Genomic DNA, 20,155 nt, shown 5'->3' with positions numbered 1-20,155 from the left:
AGGTCCGACCTGGACACGTTTAGGTCTGAAATTTTACAACATAACTTTAGTTGTAGATTAGACAAAAACAAAAAACCTAAGGGTGAATCTCACTTTAACTGTACATGTAATATTTCACTCCAAACTTAAAAGGAAATTAAATTTTGTATAAATATATTTTGTATTTCATTTTGTACATCATCCAGTTGGCTACATTTTTGTGCTTAATTTAATTTATGCTGATTTGAAATAATACAAATGTATGTTTTGAGATATACAACATTTCTTTGTACACTAGGCTGTACGAATCATTCATATAGACTTACCAAGTAAAATAAATTCAGTACTTTTAATGACAACAAACATTTTCCAGTTTCTTTATTGTAGAATCATGCCAAGAGAGATGAAAAAAAATACATTCAAAGATTATTTAGTATGAAGTTTGCACAATGCAAAACTGAATCCTCATGAAAGCAACAATTCAGCATGGCTGTATATCAGCAAAGTGTTTATGCTATAATATTCCCAAATTAACTCTTTCCTTATAATCCAATAAGCAGTCCGGTCAAAGATCAGCTATCTCTAAACATATTATAAAACTGCTTTTGGAATACAGTACAACTAGAGAGCATCAGTACATGATTTCATAGTTCACCTTTGACCTATGCTTTCTTGGTTTTGGGATTGACAAGTTAGCAGAAACACTTTTTTTTTTTTCCTGAAGAAATAAAATATTATAACAAGGTAAACATAAATGCTATAACTCAAAAAGCAGTTTTACACTTTATATGACAACAAAACACAAGAGACTAGCTTATGACAACTGCGACCTCAAGCAAGTATGAGGGTGTCTGCATATCAGATATGACACAAACTCTGTTTAAGGTAACTTTGTCAATTCAACACACTAAATAGAAGAGAGAAGAGTTTAATGAGGTATAACTGTGAGATCCTACTGAGATCCAGTCCAAAATAAAAATGTAGTGGAACATTAATTTAGGCCTATGTTGATTCAGACTCCAAATAGGTGTCAGAGTGAGGAGAGAACTGTGCGTGCCAACATGCAAAATGTGTTGTCATAATTTGATTGAGTTCACTGAAGTTCAGCAGGATCACATGCATCAATCTCAGAAACCAGTCGATGAGGGAACAGTTTGAACTGCAGCCAGGTAGGGTCTATAGAAAAAAGAGGGAGATGAAGGTGATGCAGGGTTTTTTTTTAAGTGTAAAGTCCAGTTACTTTATTATATGTATAAATGTAGTGGTAATTTTGTACCAAGGAAGCAACTAGGTGCATTGAGCTGTCCATCTACGCAGACCTCCGTGGCAGTGAAGCTGCACAGTTTTTCGGGATGTTTACAGAAAAATGTCACATTCTCTCCATGAGCAACCACACCATCGGTCAGATCATATGGCCAGCGCTTTATTCCTCCCACAATCACCCTGCTGCGTTGAGATGGAACTGGACAGCGGGCTGATCGGAAGGACAAGGGAAGAGAATGATGGGATATATTTGTCATGACAAAAAGGATAGAAGTTTATGATTTACAGGTTTATGTATTTACTTACATCCAAGAAAATAAAATTTTTCAATGCAAAAGTTCAACACAGCCATGATTGACTGAATGTATTGTGTTGTCGCCAGCTTCCCTTACCCCGGCAAGCAGGCTCTGCACTCCATGTCCCATTAGGTAGACAAGTCACTTGATTTGGTCCATCCAACAAGAAGGTTTTCTTGCAAAGGTAATAAATTGTGTCACCAACTTCATATTCAGTTCTCTGGACAGCCACCAGGTGTCCACGATCAACCTCCTTAGGAGGAGGACAAACCACACCTGATAACAGACATATTCACACACTTATATACACATACAAGTGCACTGCAGAATTACAGTTTTCACTTTAAAGATGAGCATTCTGTGCTCGGTCGGTATCACTGTGGCACAATGTTGATTATATGCCACAAGCAAATTATTTTAATGTTCAAGCTATTTGTTTACGTTAACGTGTAGAAATGTAATGCTTCAAATTGTATGTAATAATGTGTGTATTATTTCAGGTGTAAAGTTTTTATGGTCACTGTGAAATAAGACTCAATATATTTTGTTGATCCTGGAACAACATTCCTGTCTGAAATTTTAGTCCTAACCCTATCCCTACCCCTAAGCCTATCCCTGGTTGTAAGCCTAAACTTGACAAACTCTAAACTTGTCCCTCAAATCTGATTGGTTGATTGGAATGTTGCTCCAGGATCAACAAAGATGTTGATCCAGGAACATGTTGCACTTGTAACGCACATTCTTTGCATTTTTTAAAGAAAGGACCAGTCGAAATTAATTTGTGGTAATCAAAATTATGCCACCATTACATTAAACAAAGCCTAACTTTGTAATGGAATATGCCTTTAAAGGGTTAGTTCACCCAAAAATGAAAATAATGTAATTAATTGCTCCCCCTCATGTCATTCTACAGCCGTAAGACCTTCGTTCATCTTCAGAACACAAAATAAGATATTGTTGATGAAATCTGATGGCTCAGTGAGGCCTCTATTGAGAGCAAAGCTATTCAAACTCTCAAGGTCCATAAAGGTACTAAAAACATATTTGAAAGAGTTTAAGGTGCCATAGAACGTCTTTTCAAAAAATGTAATATAAATCTAAGGTGTCCCCTGAATGTATCTGTGAAGTTTCAGCTCAAAATACCCCATAGATTTTTTTTTTTAATTAATTTTTAACTGTCTATTTTGGGGCATCATTAACTATGCACCGATTCAGGCTGCGGCCCCTTTAAATCTCTCGCTCCCTGCCCTCCCGAGCTCTTGACTATAAGTGCAGTTATACAGTGCATAAACAAAGTTCACACAGCTAATAAAACCCTCAAAAGGATCTTTACAAGATGTTCGTCATGCATGCTGCATGCATGCATCGATTCCTGTGAGTAAAGTATTTATTTGGATGTTTACATTTGATTCTGATTGAGTTTGAGGCTATATACTCTGTGGCTAACGGGCTAATTCTACACTGTTGGAGAGATTTATAAAGAATGAAGTTGTGTTTATGAACAGACTGCAAGTGTTTAAAAATGAAAATAGCTACGGTTCTTGTCTCCGCGAAAACAGTAATAAACGATGGTAACTTTAACCACATTTAACTGTACATTAGCAACATGCTAACAAAACATTTATAAAGACAATTTACAAATATCACTAAAAATATCATGATATCATGGATCATGTCAGTTATTATTGCTCCATCTGCCATTTTTCGCTATTGTTCTTGCTTGCTTACCTAGTCTGATGATTCAGCTGTGCACATCCAGACATTAATACTGCCTGCCTTGTGTAATGCCTTGAACATGGGCTGGCATATGCAAATATTGGGGGCTTACATATTAATGATCCTGACTGTTACGTAACAGTCGGAGTTATGTTGAGATTCGCCTGTTTTTCGTAGGTCTTTTAAACAAATGAGATTTATATAAGAAGGAGGAAACAATGGAGTTTAAAACTCAACGTATGTCTTTTCCATGTACTGAACTCTTGTTATTTAACTATGCCAAGCTAAATTAAATTTTTGATTCTAGGGCACCTTTAATGTGAAATCAGTAGTTCTATATTAATATTATTAAAGCGACAAGGATACTTTTTGTGCACCAAAAAAAAATAATAATAATAAAGACTTTTCAACAATATCTATATGGGCCAATTACAAAACACTGCTTCAGAGCTTTACGAATCGAATCAGTGAATCGGAGCGTGATTTCAGCACTTCAGCCATTTGACAGGAGATCCGAATCACTAATTCGAAACAAAAAATTCATAAATCTCAGAAGCTTCATGAAGCAGTGTTTTGAAATCAGCCCATATAGATATTGTTGAAGTCGTTATTTATTTATTTTATTTTTTGGCGCACAAAAAGTATTCTTCTTGCTTTATTATATTAATATAGACCTACTGAACTCACATTAACTGTTTTAAATATGTTTTAGTATCTTTATGGACCTTGAGAGTTTGAATGGCTCCTCTCAATAAAGGCCTCATTGGATTTCATCAACAATATCTTCATTTGTGTTCTGAAGATGAATGGGTTTAGGTCCTACGGGTTTAGAACGAAATGAGGGTGAGAAATAATTGAAATTATTTTCATTTTTGGGTGAACTAACCCTTTAAAACAAGCATAGCTGCAAAAATTGATGTTGATCCAACAGGGGGCATCCTTGCACCGGTATATTTTGGTGAAACCCATATCAGCTCCACTAGCTCTACACACTCAAAAATTCATTTACACATAGTGCCCTATCCGCCTACTCACAAACCCACACAGTCTTTATTGCTCTTCTCTCCCGCTGTCCCTCTCATCTCTCTCTCATTACTTTGTACCATGGTGTGCATGAGTACATTATCTCTTTAGCAGTTTGGATCAACATCTTCCACTCGGGCATACATTCTAATACACCTGCTATTTCCTTTTAGCAAGAACTCTGTCTCAATCATTTCCATGTGGAGGAGTATGTGTAGACAGGCAGACACACACACACTTACGGCGACAGATGGGGTGAGGGTATTGCCACGTCTGGTCCTCAAGACAGATATTCTCACTATTTCCAATCAGCACAGATCTGTATGGAGAAGAGGACGAGGTGTGTAAATTGCATAATTATAAAACAAGACATTCTGTTGTATATCAGTCACAGATTTCTCTTTCCAGTTTTATTTTTTTCTCCTCACTCTCACCCTGATGCACACTGGTACTGGATAGTGGATCCCACGGCAGCACTGCCCTGTACAGAGAGCAGATCATCATCATCATCAGGCAAAGTACAGGACACCTCAGGCACCAGAACCGGCTCTGCTGTAAGATCTCCACCTGGGGAGGCTGGTGGAAAAATAAAAATAGCTTATATATCTCTTGACATAAGTTCGCATTTAAATGCTACGCTGATTTGGTGGACAAACACGTGCTGAGTCCTTAGAAATGTACTCTTTGTGTTAATGTTTCTAAATGTTTTGAAAACCCTTTATATCATTTTCATTAAAGTTTCAATTTAATGACTAAAAATGTAGGCTATAAAAAAACAAGTAAAAAGTAGTTAAAATATTTTCAATTTTTTTAAATAAAAATCATGAATTATTAATTCATACCTATTACATTTTTGGGGAGTCCATTGACATTTTACAATCTGAACTGACCTTGTTTGTCATTAAAAGGTCAAATTATCTGATATTGAGACTAACTGACATCAACACACAGTCATGAGGATGCAGGGGTGCTCTCTACAATATCATTTCATGTTTTATGCTTGTTTTTCTGCATGTTAGTTGCACCATAGTCTCGCGTAGCCAGACCTTCAGACTGACGGCAGAAAGTCTGGACTCTTTAGCAGCTTTAAAGGTCCAGTTTTAAATGAACTTTTCCTGATAATTTACTTACCCCCAAGTCATCCAAGATGTTCATGTCTTTCTTTCTTTGGTCGAAATGAAATTAAGGTTTTTGATGAAAACATTCCAGGATTATTCTCCTTATAGTGGACTTCAGTGGCCTCCAGACGGTTGAAGGTCAAAATTACAGTTTCAGTGCAGCTTCAAAGGGCTTTAAACGATACCAGATGAGGAATAAGGGTCTTATCTAACAAAACGATCGGTCATTTTCGAAAAAATACTGTATATGCTTTATAAACACAAAATATTGCCTTGAACGTACTTCCGCATTCTGCATTCTTCAAAACGCTTACACTGTATGTCCTACGCCTTTCCTATTCAACTTACAGAACGAACGCGGTGCCAGTTCCGTTACATTCAAGGCGATATTTTGTGTTTATAAAGCTTATACAGTTGTATTTTTTTGGGAAATGACCAATCATTTTGCTAGAGTGCCCTAGGAAGTTCCAAAGGAAATATAAAATTTACTTTTATCAGAGAACATAACTTTGGACCACTCAGCAGCAGTCCAGACCTTTTTGTCTTAAGTGGCTTGACACAAGGAATGCGACAGCTGAAACCCATGTCTTGCATACGTCTGTGCGTAGTGGTTCTTGAAGCACTGACTCCAGCTGCAGTCCACTCTTTGTGAATCTCTCCCACATTTTTGAATGGGTTTTGTTTCACAATCCTCTCCAGGGTGCGGTTATCCCTATTGCTTGTACACTTTTTTCTACCACATCTTTTCCTTCTCTTCGCCTCTCTATTAATGTGCTTGGACACAGGGCTCTGTGAACAGCTAGCCTCTTTTGCAATGACCTTTTGTGTCTTGCCCTCCTTGTGCAAGGTGTCAATGGTCGTCTTTTGGACAACTGTCAAGTCAGCAGTCTTCCCCATGATTGTGTAGCCTGCAGAACTAGACTGAGAGACCATTTAAAGGCCTTTGCAGGTGTTTTGAGTTAATTAGCTTATTAGAGTGTGGCACCAGGTGTCTTCAATATTGAACCTTTTCACAATATTCTAATTTTCTGAGATACTGAATTTGGGATTTTCCTTAGTTGTCAGTTATAATCATCAAAATTAAAAGAAATAAACTTTTGAAATATATCAGTCTGTGTGTAATGAATGAATATAATATACAAGTTTCACTTTTTTAATGGAATTAGTGAAATAAATCAACTTTTTGATGATATTCTAATTATATGACCAGCACCTGTATGCATGTTGCTGCTGATTGGGCTGACAACGTGAGAAAACGTATCTCAAACCAGTTGCACACTGTTGCACATCGTTTCCAGGAAACATGTCGTTCAACCCGGAAACCGTAGCAAAACATTGCGCACCGGTTTGAGCTTGAACGTGCCGCAGATAAGTGTGCCATATGCATCAGACGTTCAGCCAATGTTCCGTGGTAGTGATGTCTGAGGCTGAGACTACTTTCACCACATCTTTGATTGTGACTTTGATCAGTGAAGCAGTTTTTGTTCCTAAGAAATAATAATTAAAAACAACCAAAAAGATGTAGAACGTCTGCGCCAAATACTGAATTAGTTAATTGATAAAAAATGACTTTGGTGTGTACACTCAAAAAAGCATATCAAAGTTCAACAAGGAGAGGAACTCACACACATAATAGTAGTCATAAAAAACGTTATTATGAGGCCAAATGCAAAGACAAAACTTTTCGATTTACATCGTCATCAGTGTCGTCACCTAAATAAGGTTTCCTTTTTTTTTTTGATATATAAAAATTACAGAGCCCCTAGGGCTACACGGTGATGGAAAAAATATTAGATGGGAGGAAAAAATATATCGGAGTGTCTATTTACACTAAGTGCAAATAGCGTCCCTTGCTGGCAAACGCAATTTACACTAGGTCTAATTAATTCCTATGGAAGTCGAGCTTCACAATCCCAGAATGCACCTCGCGAGCATGAAGCTCGACTTCCATAGGAATTAATTGAAAACGCTCGCTCTGCTCCGCCCGCCCCGCGCCAGTGGACACCTACCGTAAGGCTCGCAGACCTGGCTTTTAACGCGACCGACGCGGGTTGGAATCCGCCTTTTGCCGAGTTTGCATTTATTTTTAATTAAAAAAATGAAAATAATGTTCTAAAAGTGGAAATAAACTGCGAACAAGTGTTTAATAATATTAAAAGTATTTATTGGGTAGGGTTTTACTTTACTTTTACATGGTGTAAATAGAATCTATCGCTATTTTCACCTAGTGTAAATAGCATATCACTAAGAAAATACTGCTATTATCACCGTGTAAATAGAATATATTGCTATTTTCACTTAGTGTAAATAGCATCCAATTGCCATTTGCAATTAGTGTAAATAGCCGCTGCCAAAATATATTTCAATGCTTTTGCAACGTATATGCTACCCTAAGATGTGCGTTTACTTAATTTTTTTGCATTCTCTCACAAAAAACTGGTGATGGAAATAATATGAGATTGCAAGAAAAGATATCTTTTAAGTCTTTGTGAAATATAGCAAATGCAAAGTTTTTCAAGGAAATGAAATATCTTAGCGAAAGAACACAAAAGTTTTGCAAGCAAACGCAGGTTTCTTAGGGGAACGCAAATGTTTTGAAATGCAAAAGCATTAATAGAGAAATTAAAAACATACAAAATGTTTATTCAAGCATTGCATATTTATGTATCTCTGAATAAACTGACAAAAATGAGTTTACATAATTGAAATGGGTCACATATATGCTTTAGGGGTGGTAAGAAGCAAAAGTTTAAATGGTGTAAAGCGAAGAGATATTACAGTCAAAAGCCCTCTGTTATTTCCTTACTTTTGGTACATGGTCGGGAAAGGAATCCAAATGGATGACCCTGTGGATATTGGCCTGGAGCTTTTATCTACTGCATTAGATGAGGTAACATACAAATACATGACTGGGTGAATGAACAGATGGGTATAGGGTTGACAAATGGATTCACAGGTCATGGTGTGGCTGAGCGGGTACCCAGATGATTGATGGACAGAATGTGCATCTTCATTTTGTGCTTTATCAGAAAAATCCATCTGGAACAAGCTGTTCTCACATTCCCTCTTAAGCAGTTGACTCATGCAGTTACAGTATGTATCAGATCTCTCCCTCTTTTGTGAGGATGACTGATTAATGAAGGGGGAGGAAATCATGCAGTCAACATGCACACACACCAGATTTCCATTGTGCATCAATTCAGCTTTGAATGCACTTGAACTTTGTGTGTGAATCTGGCGTATCTACATGCCTGTCTCTGCTTGTTAAATATTCCATGTCACTGATCTGCAGATAATACAGTACCGCAGGACAGTTTTCACAGGCCCAAAACGCCCACACCTCGGCTCTTTTGACAGCTCATTCCTAGAAATACCTCTCATGTTACTCCAGGAAAAATGTGTGTGAATGTGTGCATGTGTTACATAGGGGGTGAAACTGGGAATGCTGCAGCCTGGAGCTCTGCCGATTTACGCCTCCTCTCAACAGAACTGGAGTCTTTAGACTCAAACTCCACCGCCCAGAAATAAGCGCTGACCCAGGTTCACAGGCTCTAAGCTTTTGTTCCATAAACTACTTGTGCAACTAAAAGTGCATTATTATGTAGACACTGACATATATTTCTAATTTTCTTTTTTTTTCACATTCATGGCTGGCTGCTCTCAGTATCGCCAGCATAATATTGCTGCAATGAAGTCATTTTCCCTGAATTGCATAATACTGACAAAACTTGATGGTTTACAAACAAGATGACGGCAACCTGACCAATTGGGAATGATGTCTTCATCTCATATTCCATTTTTTCCAGCTTTACATACAGTTATGCAATATTAGCAGGCAAAATGTAGGGGTTTTCAAATGTTACAGATGCAGGGACCCCCATCTAGATTCTGAGTCAATTAGCTATTTGCTTGGTTATATTTTATGTTCACTCATATACCAACAACAACAACAAAAAAAGATTGGGTTGTTTTTTTGTATCGCTTGCTTAAAATGAACCCAAAGTATGTTGGAAATGAACATTTATTAATAAGTTTAATCAATAATAATTAAACAATAAACATTTATTAAACTGCTTATTAATAAATGTTCACCTTTTGATTATTATTGTTGCCTCTAGTAATTATGAATCTTATTTTGAATTTCCAACCTATTTTGGGTTCATGTTAAGCAAGCCATATAGTCAAATATAGTCATAAGCCACCCAGCATGTAACAACATTTAACCCAACTGCTGGTTTTGTCCATTTTCAACCAAACCTTGGCTGTTTTTAACAGTATTTTTTAGTGTAAGGTGCTACAAAAATCCAAGATAGACAGACAGACAGACAGACAGATAGACAGATAGATTAGATAGATAGATAGATAGATAGATAGATAGATAGATAGATAGATAGATAGATAGATAGATAGATAGATAGATAGATAGATAGATAGATAGATAGATAGATAGATAGATAGATAGATAGATAGATGTTTCCACCTTCCTACCTGTACAAACAGGCTCATCTCCACTCCACTGTCGGTCACCCTGGCAGCGGCGTATTGTAGCGTCTAGCCCGTTATGCATGGTGTACCCAGGCTTACAACGAACCTCAAGCAGAGCGGAGAAAGAGGGCAAAGGGGAAAGGAGAACTGCATCAGAATTTTTTGCAGGTGGGAGAGGCCACGGACATGTGCGACCTGTTAATAAAAAAAAAAAATCACATGAAAACTGTAAACACTGCCTTATAATATAGATTTAGTCATTGTTTTAGGTTTATTTGCTTTTAAGGTTCGTAATAAATGCATTATAGTGTTTCTAGCTCTGACCTGGGGCCACACAGCTGAGTCCACACTGCCCGTCGCAGAGACACTGACGTTTGTTGCCACAGTCTTTATCTTGCTGACACTTTTTTGGGCATGTTTGTCTTCTCTCATTACCCAGTATTCTCTCTGGGCACTGTTCTGTTGCATCCACTTTAAGATAAGCATGCAGAGAAACATTAAAAATGTTTAGAGAAAAGACAATATGCAGATCATAATTTGTTTCAATGTTAGGTGGGCTGACACTACCAGTCAAAAGATCAGAATAGGTACAATTTTGTGTGTGAAAGAAGTCTATATGTTCATCGAGGTTGCGGTAAAAACTGTAATATTGTAAAATATTTTTACAATTTAAAATAATTTTAAAAGTGTAATTTATTGCTGCGATTTTCAGCAGCATTCCTCAGCCTTCAATGTCACATGATCCTTCTAAGTAATACTTCACAATATTACTGTTTTTACTGTATTTTTGATCAAATTAATGCAACCTTGGTGAGCATAAGAGGCGTCTTTCAAAACATTTTTTTTTTTTTATATTTACAGGTACATTCAGGCAACAACACACATTTTAAATACAATGTTTGCCTGCCTAACTATTTAATCCATGCCATAAAATAGCAGGCTGTAAAATGTCTGGCAGTCTGCCCAAGACGCTGTTCTCTGAGCTGAACCAGGTGTTTAACACAATACATCCACATAAACCAGACAGTGATATGGATGTAGCCCACCCATAAACAGGATGTATCATTTAAATGTTACAAGCTTATAATAAAACATAATGTTAGTAGTAGAATGAAAGAGCTCGACACAATTATGCATTTCTGGTTATGCAATGATTTTGAGTTTAAACGGGAGATGGTATACTGCATGTGTGTGTGTGTGTGTGTGGTCCTGGTAAACCCTATGTTGTGGGAACCAAATGTTCCCACAAAGATAGAAATATCAGTAATTTTTGACCTTGTGGAGACATTTATTTATTTATTTGGTCCACATGATGATAAGTGCTTATAAATCATACAAAATTATGTCACTTAAAAAATGTAAAAATGCAGAATGTTTTTTTGAGGGTTGTGTTTAGGGTTAGGAGAATAGGCAGCTTATACAGTATAAAAATCATTAAAGTCCCCATCACCCAATGTGTGTGTGTGTGTGTGTGTGTGTGTGTGTGTGTGTTCTGAATTTCATGGAAAAGTAGCTCTAAGAAACAGATACTCAAGGCAATATGTGAAAGGGAGGGGATGATAGTAGAAAATGACAAAATCACAACCCGGACAAATTTTAAAGGGACAGTTCACCCAAAAATCACCCTCATTTCATTCCAAAACTTCACATTTCTTTCTTCTATGTGTAACACAAAAGAATTTTCGAAAAAGAAATGTTTGTTTATGTCTGTTTTATGATCCCACAATGAAAGTCAGTGGAGTCCAAAGTTGTTTTGGACCCCATTGACTTTCATTGTATGGACAAAAACATTTTTCAAAATATATTCTGTGTTGCAGAGAAGAAAGAAAATCATGCAGGTTTGGCGCAACATAAAGTTGAGTAATGACAGAATTTTCAGTTTTGGCTGACAAGAAATTGCATAAACAGTGATGGAGACCAAAATATATTTTCAAATAAATGAAAAAAGATCACACTTACTTTAAATAAAAAATATATAAATTCTAAATACTGAGCCTCCAGTTCAAAAGTCTCTATTAATCCTACAAGGCAAAAATCTATCAAATGAGCTGTCATTCATTCACAATATTAACAAATCATTTAAAAAAAAAAGGTCTCACATGGAAAGCCATCCATAAACCTTTCATTTTCTTTCAGACACCCACGCACACAAACATGCTCACCTGATGCTGCAGACAGGCTGCTGAGGGCCCACACACACAGAAGAGACACAAGCAGAGATCGCTCCATCTTTCCCTAACTCTTACTGCAGAGGTTATGAAAGAGGTAGCGAGACAGGAGAGGGGATATAAAGATGGGGGAGAGTCTGGAGGAGGGGGTATTGTAATGGTGTGATGGCGAGGGAGGAGTGAGCTGCCGTACATGCAAGAACACACACATCTGGATCGTATTGAGTGTTTTGAATACTGGGTAGAATTCCGCAGAAAAAAGACCTTTCACCCAATTCCATTGATGCCAAATGAGCTCAAACACTCACCACACATCAAATGACAGGCCTCATGGATACACTCTTCTCCACATACACATGCACAGTGCCAAGTCGAATACTGTAACAAAGTGTCTGTTAGATAGTAAGAGTGAGCCGCCTGGTACAGACCACAATTAAAATCAGGGTGCCCATCCTAAGACAGAAAGGAACCAATTTCCTTTAACAAGAGTAAATACACACTTTGACAGATAAACGTGACACCGTTCCCACACAGAGCGACCAGCTAAACCAACAACAAACCAACAACAATCACATTCGGGTTACGTCCACTGATTTATTTCTCACCCTTTTGATGAATGTCACACTCAGTGAATGAAACAAACCTCTTTATTTACATTTAATCATTTAGCAGGTGCTTTTATCCAAATCGACTAACAAATGAGAACAATAGAAGCAATCAAACCAACAATAAGGCAAACATATGTGAGTGTTGTGCCTTGTCCCAGTTAGTGGGTGGGATATATTAGGCAGCAAGTGAACATTTTGTCCTCAAAGTTGATGTGTTAGAAGTAGGAAAAATGGACAAGAATAAGGATTTGAGTGAGTTTGAAAAGGGCCAAATTGTGATGGCTAGACAGAGCATCTCCGAAACTGCAGCTCTTGTGGGGTGTTCCCAGGTCTGCAGTGGTTAGTATCTATCAGAGTTATGGGCGGCCAAGGCTCATTGTTGCACGTGGGGAGTGAAGGCTGGCCCGTGTGGTCTAATCCAACAGATGAGCTACAGTAGCTAAAATTGCTCAAGAAGTAAAGGTTGGTTCTGATAGAAAGATGTCAGAATACACAGTGCATTGCAGTTTGTTGCGTATGGGGCTGCTTAGCCTCAGACCAGTCAGGGTGCCCATGCTGACCCCTGTCCACCGCTGAAAGCACCAACAGTGGGCCCGTGAGCATCAGAAATGGACCACGGAGCAATGGAAGAAGGTGGCCTGGTCTGATGAATCATGTTTTCTTTCACATCACATGGAATGTCTGGGTGCATGTGCGTCACTTACCTAGGGATCACATGGCACCAGGATGTACTATGGGAAGAGGGCAAGCTGGCGGAGGCAGTGTGATGTTTTGGTGGGAAACCTTGGGCCCTGCCATCCATGTGGATGTTACTTTGACATGTATCACCTACCTAAGCACTGTTGCAGACCATGTACACCCTTTCGTGGAAACGGTATTCCCTGGTGGCTGTGCCCTCTTTCAGCAGGATAATGTGCCCTGCCACAAAGCAAAAATGGTTCAGGAATGGTTTGAGGAGCACAACAATGAGTTTGAGATGTTGACTTGGCTTCCAAATTCCCCAGATCTCAATCCAATCGAGCATCTGTGGGATGTGCTGAACAAACAAGTCCGATCCATGGAGGCCCCACCTCACAACTTACAGGACTTAAAGGATCTGCTGCTAACATCTTGGTGCCAGATACCGAAGAACACCTTCAGGGGTCTAGTGGAGTTCATGCCTCGACGGGTCAGGGCTGTTTTGGCAGCAAAAAGGGGGACCAACACAAGATTAGGAAGGTGGACATAATGTTATGCCTGATCAGTGTATATATAATAGTGTTAGTATTAATGACAAAAAAATTGTCTTCAGCCATTTCTTGAAAATGGCTAAAGACTTAGTAGCTTGGGTTGAGTTAGGCAGGTCAAAGTAAAGGTCTGTGAAAGTGAGTTTGTGCCTCTTTGGGATGGCATCACAGCCATCACTTGTAGATTGCACACTTCTGGAGGGTCTTAAGTTAGTTTAGGCATAGAGGTGCAGAGCCAGTGGTTGTTCTGTAGACAAACATCAGTGCCTTGAATATGATGCAAGCTACAATTGGCAACCAGTGCAAGAGGTTTGACAGTCCATGCTGTAAGGCCTGCCAAGAGAGCATTACAATAGTCCAGGCTGGATAGAACAAGAGCTTGGACAAAGAGTTGTGTAGCATGCTCTGATAGCAAGGGCCTGATCTTTCTAATGTTGTAAGGCAAATCTACAGGTCTGCGCAGTTCTAGCAATGTGGTCTGTGAAGTTCAACTGATCATCAAACGTGACTTCAAGCTTTCTGGCAGTCCTGAATGGAGTTATGGTTGATTAACCTTGCTGAATAGAGAAGTTGTGATAAAGTGTTGGGTTGACTGAGAGCACAACCAGTTCTGTCTTTGCAAAGTTGAGCAAGGTCCAACAATAAATGCCTGTCAGGCAGGCTAAGATGGGAGCAGCTACCGTTGGATGATCTGGGGTGCGTTTCCCGTACAACGATGCAACTCGCTGGTTTAACTACCATAGTACGATGCATCTTTAAAGAAATCAACTAGCTAGTCACTACTGTTTCCCGAAACCATGGTACCTGTGTCGCAAAACCATGGTTTGAACCACCTTGGTTGGAGCTGTCGTTATGACGTTCTTCTTCTTCTTCTTCGATCTAATGGCGGATTGGTGCTATGAACACATATCGCCACCTGCTGTAAATTTGGTTCTTTTCTCTTTTCGACTGCGCTTTCTTAGTGACGATGTGGAGTAATTACGTTAACAACTCAACATTCATTCTTTGCACAATAAAATATAAACATATATAAACACAATGTTGTCTTCTCTAATCCCAAAAATCTTTAACTATTAATTTCACAATTTCATATTTATTAATTTCTTATTGAATATTGATAGATCAGCACAATTAAAATGAAAATAAATGATGGGTTTTACTGTTGATCAATGATCACTGTGATTGTTATACTATTGTGTACACCTGTTGCATATTTTGCTTAAGATCATTAGCCTACCTATTTAAGTCCCCTTGCTATACAGCTATGTGTTCATATGACCTATATGAAAATGACGCGAAAACCACAATTTTCAAAAAATGAAGTTACAGTTCTTTTGGAGGAGGTGGAGAATAAAAAATACAGCTATTTTCAAAGCTGAAAAAATGTGTAACAAATGCTGATAAAAAAAAAATCCTGGGCAGAAATCACCCAAAAAATAAATGCTGCTGGCTATGGTTATGAGCGAAGCCCAGAAGAAGTTAGAAAAAAGTGGACGGACTTCGCAAGTGTGACAAAACGGAGGGCTGCAGCACGTAGAAGGGAAGCAAAAAAGACTGGTGGGGGTATCAACTCCGTTCCTCCTCTGACTGCAGAGGAAGAGAGAGTTTTGGCCATCCTGGGGCCTGAGGCCTTGGAAGGGATCCCTGGAGGCATGGATGCATGTGCGTCAACCAGGCCTTTGAATTCAAAGTTGAGCCCTGGAACATCAGGCCCCCTCCATCCTGACCCTGGAACATCAGGCCCCCTCCACCCTGGCCCTGGAACATCAGGCCCCCTCCACCCTGGCCCTGGAACATCAGGCCCCCTCCACCCTGCCCCTGGAACATCAGGCCCCCTCCACCCTGCCCCTGGAACATCAGAACCCCTCCAGCCTGCCCCTGGAACATCAGCAATGAGTCCTGGTCTTGGGCTATTGCTTCCTCCTTCTGACTCCCCTCAGTCTGAGGCCTCCTCATGTGCTGGGCAACGTCGTTCTGGCATTCCAGAAAACCAGCCATTAATCTCCCGCCAAAGGAGAAACAGGGGACGTTGTGGCTGCAGTGAGAAGCTGCTTCAGTCGGAGAAGAAGAAATTATCTGAACTCCAGGGAATCAGGAGAGAACTGAGGGCCCTGAAGGAGCAGAAAGGCCAACATCATCAGGAGGTTATGGCCTATAGGAGGGCTAAATTGGAACTCCTGCAACAACAAGCCAGCAAGCTCTCTTTAACCATGTTTCTACCAACCGACAGTAAGTGAAAATTGTGTTATTTACTCAGTATGGAAAGTCAAATCATGTGTGGCTGACAGCCATTTAATCTTTTTTTTCTTTTTTTTCAGATCCACAGATGTAACCCCCTTTTTTTTTTTTTGGCTACATTGTTGGCCATCATGCCTCACTTCTGGCAAATGGGGCTCTGGTGAAGCTTTATGGTTCATGGCATTCAATTTGTTTTTGAGTGATGAAGTTAAAACCCTTCAGCAGTTGAACTGAAATACAAATAAATAAAAAATGTTATGGCCAAATATACTCTTTTGTAATATGTATTTCAAGTGCTTTTGTAATACACTGGGCATTCAGTTTAATATGAGGAAAAGAGCATACTATTGTAACTTGACTCAAAGTAGTATATTAATGCCATATAAAAATGCAGGCATTACTGTGTGAAGCTGAAGCATGTTTACCATGCCATGTCATCCTTTATTAAATACCTGAATAACGTGACCAAGCCTGATAATGAAACATATGAAATGGAACTTTAATTTTATTTTAGTGGTGAGCCACCATCACATAGACCATAAAGTAAATTAAAATTTTGTTCATTCACAACATTAATATCATCAATGACAATATAAGCCAAACATAACACAAAACACTCTTAAGTACTAAGACTATTCTTAAGAGAAGAATGAAAATTATGAAATAACAGAATGACAACAGTCTATTTTAAAGCAAATCAACATATACAATATATTATATAATATATATAATATAATTATATAATATGTTGTACCTTATTACTATAATAAATCAAAGATGGTAATAATTAATTGTAGTAATTTAATTAATTTAGAATGATTATTAGCAAAGGTGTTTCTATTAACTCAAAAGCAGGTGTACTAATGGCTCTCCTAATAAAACAGTGTGTATGTGTTTTTCAAGTGCTCAACAATGGCAGCTTTACAAAGATTCTTACAGCTGGAGCACAGAAGGCGACTGAGAAGTCAATCAGTTTATATAAATGCCCACATAAGGACAAATTTTACCCCTCTTGACTCACTATCTGATGATGCAATTTTAAGAAAATTCCGTCTTCCAAGGACCAAGATCCTTGAATTATTTCAGATAGTAAAACCACACCTTCAGAGGGCAACAAGAAGAAACTACGCCTTAAGTCCAGAGGTGCAGTTGTTAGCTACACTGCGTTATTTTGCTGTTGGAAGTTTTATGGAAGTGGTGGGTGATGGTCTGGGGCTCAGCAAGTCTTCAGTCAGCAAAACTGTGACAACAGTAACACCTTTGCTTTTACAGCTGATGAAGAGCATCCTGGTTTTCCCCAAAACTCCTGAGGAAATACAGCTGGCCAATCAACAATTCTATGATCTTGACAACATCCCCAGAGTGATTGGCATCATTGATGGCACCCTAATCCCAGTATTAAGCCCTAAGGTAAATGAGCCCTTGTACATTTGCAGGAAGGGCTATCCAGCCATTAATGTTCAAGTAGTGTGTGATCACCAGGGAATGTTCACTGACATTGTGGCAAAATGGCCTGGAAGCACACATGACTCTTTTGCATGGGCCAATTCGGCAATTTGCCAGATGGCTGAAGAAGGTGGCTTTGGTGATAGCTGGCTCCTGGGAGACAGTGGATATCCTCTTCGCCCCTACCTCTTGACACCTGTGCAGCATCCAGCCACCATTGCAAAGGAAAGGTTTAATCAGGCCCATGGAAGGACACGCTCTATAGTGGAGAGGACTATAGGACTGTGGAAACAACGTTTTCGCTGCATCAGCAAGTCCAGTGGTGGCCTGAAGCTAAACCCCACCAAAAGCTGTTCTGTTATTGTGGTTACTGCAATTCTCCACAACATTGCAGTCAGGGAAAATGTCCAGCTTCCTGAGGAGGAAGTTGATGCCGTTGGAGCCGATGGTGAGGAAAATGCTGTTTCTGATGATGATGACGATCTTGATGATCTTTTGAACCCACATCAAGGCAGAATGCATCCTGCAGGAGCAGAAGTCAGAGAACTTTTAATTCAGAATATGTTTGGATGGTAGGCTAATACAGTATTTTACAGTTTGGATACTGTGTTTTCTATTATTTGTTTAATTTAATCTGACATAACTTGTGTTAATAAATAATGTTGTTTATTTGCCTATGTTTTCCCCCAGCAGACTTCACTTAAATACTTTTGCAAACAATAAATATGTATTTGTTTCTTATAACACCATGAGAATATTATATTCTACTACACAAAACTGCTTATTTATACAATTTTTCTTCATTCATTGACAAACAATATTGTGGTTTGAGTGTGTAATATTTTAAATAGCCTATATGTTAACGTATGTAAATTAGCCTATAGGCTAATTTAGGATAGGCGCAATAAGCTTTTGCTTCTGCCTATTCCTTTTCAGACTTTATGTTGATTTATGTCATCATTTGTTAAATGTTTAAATGTCTGAATAAAATAAATCTGAATCTGCCTACGTTTCCTTAGCGCTAAGCACTGCATGTGTTGCGTATATGTGTAATGCTACAGTACAGATACAATTTAATATTTAAGGGTAAACCCCTTTTTGTAAAATATTGTTATATGACAATTTGTCTTTGGGAATTTAACAAAGCTACTCACTTGCACACTCACCGTTTCTTCGCACAAACGAAACCAAGACTGCTTCCCAACCGGCATAAATAATCCTTTCGGGGGCACTTCGAAGGGAGAATAATTGCGATCGTCACGCTATTATATCGTTTCAAATAATTTGTAATGAAGAAAGCAAATTGTGTAAAACCTAGGCACCTCGACTTTAAGTCATCCAAATTACTTAAAGTGGATGGTGAAACCTTCGAAAGAAATAGGCTATAGGGTCGATAGCTCTGAATAGAACACATCCCAGCTGCTGCGAAATCAATGTCGTCGACACGACAAACTAACAAGGAACTATGCTTCTAACCACAGGTCAAGAGCTGTCGTTCCAACCACACAAGTTTGCGATGCAGTTTGCGAACGTTCGTTGGAACGATGGTTTCGGGAAACACCAAATCGTTGAACTATGAACGCACCCCTGGCTGGAATGAGAGGTAGAGTTGAGTGTCATCAGCATAGCAGTTATAGAAAAAAACAACATGCTTCTGAATGACAGATCCTAGTGATGATATGTAGATGGAGAAGAGAAGTGGTCTAAGCACTGAGCCCTGAGGCACCCTTGTAGCTAGATGTTGCAGACACCTCACCCCACTATGACACCCTGAAAGACCTCCCTGAGAGGTAAGACTTGAATAACTGGAGTAGAGTTCCCAAGATGCCCTTCGTCATGAGAGTTGACAGGTGGATTTGGTGGTTAACTGTGTCAAAAGCAGTAGACAAATTCAGCAAGATGAGTACTGAGGATTTGGAAGCTGCCCTTGCCAGTCTCAGAGTTTCAACAACCAAGAGCAGGGCGGTTTCAGTTGAGTGGCCATTGTTTTATTTATGAAGAATGTGGCAAAGTCGTCAGCTGTTAGGGTTGATGAAGGAGGGGGAGGATTAAGAAGAGGAAAGAGGGTTTTGAAAAGCATGTGGGAATTAGAATATCTGCATTTAACCCATCCAAGTGCACACACACAGCAGTGAACACACACACAGAGCAGTGGGCAGCCATTGCTACGGCGCCCGGGAAGCAGTTGGGAGTACGGTGCCTTGCTCAAGGGTCTCACCTCAGTCGTGGTATTGAGGATGGGGAGAGCGCTGGACATTCACTCCCCTCACCGACAATCCCTGCCGGACCCGAGACTCAAACCCATGACCTTTGGGTTACAAGTCTGATTCTCTATCCATTAGGCCACGACTGCCCCCCTTTTGTTGTGGTAGTATATCATTTTAGCAGTAGAGACATTTGCAGAGAAGAAAGAGAGGACAGATTAGTACAAAGCAAGGTCAGTGGAATCTTTCAATTTGTGCCACTTCCTCTCTGCAGCCTTGAGTTTAGAACAATGCTTGCAGAGAATATCAGATAGCCAGGGGGCAGAGGGGGTGGCAGGCTGGCCTGGATGAAAGGGGCAAAAGTTGTCTAAATTATGTTTTATTA

At 39.1% G+C, this 20,155-nt stretch overlaps 2 protein-coding genes across 2 annotated transcripts; one reads left to right on the top strand and one right to left on the bottom strand.

Moving 5' to 3' along the window:
* Nucleotides 1-354: 354 nt before the first annotated feature.
* On the bottom strand, nucleotides 355-12,136 carry ntd5 (ntl-dependent gene 5). Its single transcript, XM_067393364.1, has 8 exons — nucleotides 12,043-12,136; nucleotides 10,205-10,351; nucleotides 9,884-10,075; nucleotides 4,712-4,853; nucleotides 4,520-4,596; nucleotides 1,635-1,814; nucleotides 1,256-1,453; nucleotides 355-1,155 (listed from the first exon to the last, which is right to left on the bottom strand). The coding sequence occupies exons 1-8, from the start codon at nucleotides 12,107-12,109 to the stop codon at nucleotides 1,073-1,075; spliced, it is 1,086 nt and encodes a 361-aa protein (XP_067249465.1). The 5' UTR covers nucleotides 12,110-12,136; the 3' UTR covers nucleotides 355-1,072.
* Nucleotides 12,137-17,032: 4,896 nt separating this feature from the next.
* LOC137029189 (putative nuclease HARBI1) lies at nucleotides 17,033-18,142 on the top strand. Its single transcript, XM_067398738.1, has one exon. It carries the CDS (start codon nucleotides 17,033-17,035, stop codon nucleotides 18,140-18,142), a length of 1,110 nt encoding a protein of 369 aa, XP_067254839.1.
* Nucleotides 18,143-20,155: the final 2,013 nt, after the last annotated feature.

This window comes from Chanodichthys erythropterus, chromosome 2 (assembly GCF_024489055.1).
Source record: "Chanodichthys erythropterus isolate Z2021 chromosome 2, ASM2448905v1, whole genome shotgun sequence".
Taxonomy (NCBI): domain Eukaryota; kingdom Metazoa; phylum Chordata; class Actinopteri; order Cypriniformes; family Xenocyprididae; genus Chanodichthys; species Chanodichthys erythropterus.
Note: the sequence above shows the minus strand (reverse complement) of the source record. Positions and strands in the feature narration are given on the sequence as shown.

Bases quoted from the DNA above. Each gene is read 5' to 3' on its own strand.
- LOC137029189 (XM_067398738.1), top strand. From the start codon at position 17,033: ATGGCAGCTTTACAAAGATTCTTACAGCTGGAGCACAGAAGGCGACTG.
- ntd5 (XM_067393364.1), bottom strand. From the start codon at position 12,109: ATGGAGCGATCTCTGCTTGTGTCTCTTCTGTGTGTGTGGGCCCTCAGC. The intron at 1,815-4,519 runs GTAAGTGTGTGT...GTCTGTTATCAG, and splicing joins CCCTCACCCCATCTGTCGCC to GTGTGGTTTGTCCTCCTCCT. The intron at 1,156-1,255 runs GTACAAAATTAC...TTTTTTCTATAG, and splicing joins TGCACCTAGTTGCTTCCTTG to ACCCTACCTGGCTGCAGTTC.